The 4755-nt window shown below is 32.2% G+C and overlaps 1 protein-coding gene across 1 annotated transcript in view; it reads left to right on the top strand.

Moving 5' to 3' along the window:
• Positions 1-3446, top strand: part of LOC117119809 (integrin alpha-6-like) — a 71748-nt gene extending 68302 nt beyond the window's left edge. The window contains exon 25 of the mRNA XM_033264736.1: positions 838-3446. Coding sequence (XP_033120627.1) covers positions 838-963 — 126 coding nt within the window. The 3' untranslated portion in view covers positions 964-3446. The remainder of the gene's footprint in view (positions 1-837) is intronic.
• The last annotated feature ends 1309 nt before the right edge of the window (positions 3447-4755 follow it).

The raw sequence follows: 4755 nt of genomic DNA, 5'->3' as shown, positions 1-4755 counted from the left end.
GGATTTGGGAGATGGTGTCCCCCTCCCAATTTTTTTTTTAAAATAGGGAATTCTGGATGGCTGGAAATGGCACTATACGACTGTGATATGTTTTGTCTTTGGTGTAGGCCTGTTTGTTAGTTTTGTTTTGGTCCGACTGCCCGACGAGCTCGGCCAGTGGGAGGCTGACTTGTCCCATAGGGGCTTAAGCCCCATCCCTGCTGGCGCCACCACTGCCACCAATATCATTACCACCAACACAATCATCATTACATCCATTATCCACCAATACCACTATAACTGAAATTACAAAAATTTACTTATTTTGGGAAAATGATAAACTTGTTTTAGATATGCTTCAAAGACATGTAGAGCATATATCCTGAATGCTTAGATGTACATCACAGTACAGTACTGTATTTTGCTTTTGAAGGTCTAAATAAGGTTGTATATATAATTAAATGGGGTGATATAAGTAAATGTTATTAGACAAAAAATACAAATATAGAACATGCTATGTTTATTGCTTACCATCAATGCATGTTGCATGTACTGGTAAGTTTAGACAGGATGCATAGACACATGAGCTTCCCCCTCCCCTCCAAAAAAAAATCTGAATGTAATCAGCAGGTTCAGCTTCCTATTCATCCTCTTCATGTCCTCTCCCCAGATTAAACTGTCAGATTCTGTCCCACACCTATGTATCACCTGAACATAATCTTGCATTAACATGATAGAATCAAGTGGAGAATATTTTTTTGTATCATTAATTTATATATAATATTTTATACATTCAAGTTTCTATCTATCTTTCTTTTTCTTTTGGATTTTCTAATCATATTTTCCTATTTTTTTCAGTGTGGTTTCTTCGAACGCAAAACTATGAATTACAAGTATGCATCAGTAGAACAGAAACCGTCCGGTAAAAATGGAAAAACTGAAAAAACTTACTTGCAAAACAATGAATTCTACGCACCGTCATGAACCAGCATAAGATCATTAATTCACAGGGACAGTTTGTACCAAATTATGAAATGCAGTGAAATGATAATTTAGCTTTACAAAAGAACTTTGACGACAAAAAGGCAGATGATTTTACATCATGTTTGGTGGTATGACGTGTAAAATTGTTGCGAGCTACCGCAAAGATAGTTGTATGTGTTGTATACTTGTGTGAAGAAAAGTTATGTGTCCTGCAAATGAATTGTTACTGGTGTCGCATACTTTCATGATGCAATATGTTACGTGTAACTCGTAGAGATGATGCAAAATGTAAATTATAACACATCCAGTTGATGTTGTCACATAATTTGATGACGTTGCTTGTCATCCAAGGAAACTGTACTGTCATTCATAAGACATAATACCTTGGTGATGCAACATGTTACGTGTCACACACCGGGAAGATGCAACAAAAGCATCTCAGGTTTAGTTGTAGATATGTGTATGTTAACATACTTTGATGTGCAACAAGAAAGGTGTTACAGACTGAGATGATCTGTGGAGCTATCGTGCTGATCTACTTCCAATGCGTGATGTAATGTTGCAGCAACACGCATATCTATTGCACTTTGACGTAAAATCAAAGTTTCGTTCCAAAGATAATCAGAAAGCTGCAAACAAACTCATTTTCATTGAGAATTTGTAATCAAAGGTGTTTTAATGCTTCTGAGGTCTATATATTTCTATATAAAGCTGAGAGTTTGTCGGATAGGACTGATAGTTATCTAACAAAATTTTGATTTCCATATTGGATTTTGTACAGCAGCGTAGAACCAAATATCGGTTAGAATGAGTATAGATGTCCAAATGCTGTTTTATATGTATAGTATTTAAATCATAGATTGCCAATTATGAAGACAAATGCCAAAAATCTCTTATATTTCTCTGCTTCATTGATTAGATTATAGCAGGAAAAGTATTGTACATTTATTGGTATGTTTTAAAAAAACTATTAATTTTATTCATTACTGTAAAATATAATTCAGATCATTTTTTTTAAAGATCCTAAATTGTATACAAATTTAATTGCTCATATATTTATTATATTGATAGGAATATTTCTATCCCTCGTTAAACTTGTCGGAAATAAAATGATTCAAATATGTACATCATGTACACACCTGTATCCAAAATCCATCCAATCAGCCTATTTGGCTCAACTGCAATGCATTATGGGAAGCATGTGTTCTTGCATACATTCACATTTTACTACACCTGGTCCTAATAATGCAGCCAATCAATTATGCATTATGTGTGTGCAATAGCTACCAACTTGGAACCATTGGATGGATTCTTGTATCAACTGGTGTTCATTGTTGATGTGTGCATGGATGTGTGCGTTAATGTTTATTATATATTTGGCTGAGTTTGTATTTCAAATTATGTTCATTATGCAAATAGGCAAATTTGTGTAGTTTCCTTATTTGCTAAAGAATATTTGTAAAGTAGAGCTCCCACCTTGATATATTTATATATATTGTCATTTTTTAATATTTGTAGATTTTTATTCAATTTTATATTTTAATTTATTTGATCGTTTTATATTTATGAACTAGGGTATTGTTATCATCAATATTATTATTGATATTATCATCATCATTGTTATTAACAGCATGAATGTTAAAATTCAATTCTTAAAAGGGTACATATTATTGTAGTTGTGATTGTTATTGTTATTATTATTTTTATTATTATTATTATTATTATTATTATTATTATTATTATTATTTTATTATTATTTTTACTACTATTATATTAATAATTGAACACAGCTAATCTGTTAACATATAAGTTGTGTATATTTCTATTTGTGGACCATTATTTTATATATATTGCCTTTCAAAACACTGAAATTCATTCCTTGATTTTGTTATTAATATAGATGCTTAATTTGAATTATTTAACTTCTATGTTTGAATATTTAAAATAAGTATTCACAAATTGGGAAGTGTATTGTCTATGTTCACAGTCTAAAATTAGTATACTTATTAACATCAAGTAATTCATGTTTTATTTCATTGCATTTATCAACAAAATATATATGGACATACATTCCAAAGAAGTTAACATCAACATTAACTTTTTATCAATTGTTTATTGTCTTTAGGTTTACAAACAGACAACACTAAATCCCTGTACTTGCATCCCACATACAGACTCAAACACTTAAACCTTAACTTCAAACACAACCTACATAAGGTGCTATAGACATCAACCATAACTGCAAAATACACTACACTATCATTAACATTGTTTGAGTGCTCTTATTTTCAGATAATTAGCTTCCTTCTGAGCTGGAAGAATCGCTACGTCTTTCTTCAAGTTCTATATTTCGCCATAAATGTCAGGCCCCCTCCCACCCTGAATGCGCCACTTGGCATATTACCTATGTAATTGACAAAGGAAACAGGTTTTTATATAGAACAAAACAAATTTTCTAAAAGTATAATAAAACAAGAAAATAACATTGAAGTTTATGATTGTATTGCTAATGTTGTTATTGCTAGGTAAAATGGTTTTTATAGTATCAAACCTGCACTCTCTACTTATTATTTCATGAATGTAATTAAAGTTAAGTTAAATATGTAAAAACGAATACACAATGTATAGTACGGCAAATTGATCTTCATTCTTCGCAGCGCTTGACGATGTGATGCTGTCTGCTGATTGTTGATGGCATTTTCTGTGGAAACGTAATAGCCGAAGACCATTAGCAGTGAGCTCGACTTAAGACTTCATCTTCAATATCAAATCTAGACTTCCAAGGACCTGATTATATACAATTGTATTTAGTTACAGTATTGCTGATATGATGCCAAACTCAGTATTGAACATATATCGGATGAATGCGATAGTCTTTCAGAAATTATCGTAATATTAATACCTGTCGCATTTTACTTGAGAAATTTAGCGTGAGAAATTAAACTCTATATTTTGTTTAGTTTATTATTTTTATACATAAGTATTCGTTAACTAATATGCTTCCTGTAGCCGCAATGTAGTGCTGCTTTAATAGACTATTTCTTAAGATCTTGTTGCATTGTTTATAAGATTGTAAATTATGTATTGTTCCTCAGTTACTGTATAATACAATATAATGTAATATTTATATACATAATGGTAATTTTGTGTGTTGAAGGAGTGGGGTTCCTTATAGAAAGGTTACTTTTTTTCAAAATATTTTTTAAAGATATACTATCTCTGGAAAAAACCATACAACATTGAATTGCTCAACAAACAAACGAATAGTCAAAAGGACAAATTGAAACAATTATTGCCTATTTCATAAATACTTACCTGCAGGAACCGAAAAATTGAGATCTGTTACATGGTTGCAATATTATATATAGTATGTGATTATATACACGGGCAGATTTAGGGGGGGGGCCCCTTTTGGGAGGTAAAAAAAAGAAAGAAAAAGAAAAAAATGATAGCCCACAACGCCTCAAATGTTATTTTCGGGTGTCTAGAACACAAAAAATTCGCGGGGGCTCGCCCCCGGACCCCCTAGGTCATTGTTGTCTCGATTGGCCCAAATTCTGTTACATGGTTGCATTAGTCTCTGGATCCGCCCCTGATATACTCCTGGGTCCTGGGTCTGACAATTCCATTACTGTATTTTTTAAGAAGTAAGTTCCTGAAAGGAAATTGGCATATGTCGGTTCATTCAGTTAAGTATCTCGCTCACAAAAATTGTTCGTCTCATTACCTGCCAATTTAAGGTCTATGCAAAAATATGGGCATGGTGTTATTTATGCATCTATTAATTTCTTG

The sequence above is a fragment of the Anneissia japonica genome, unplaced genomic scaffold, assembly GCF_011630105.1.
Source record: "Anneissia japonica isolate Jap-2015-1 unplaced genomic scaffold, ASM1163010v1 scaffold287752_len1182401_cov188, whole genome shotgun sequence".
Taxonomy (NCBI): domain Eukaryota; kingdom Metazoa; phylum Echinodermata; class Crinoidea; order Comatulida; family Comatulidae; genus Anneissia; species Anneissia japonica.
This window is presented reverse-complemented; position numbering and strand designations above follow the sequence as displayed.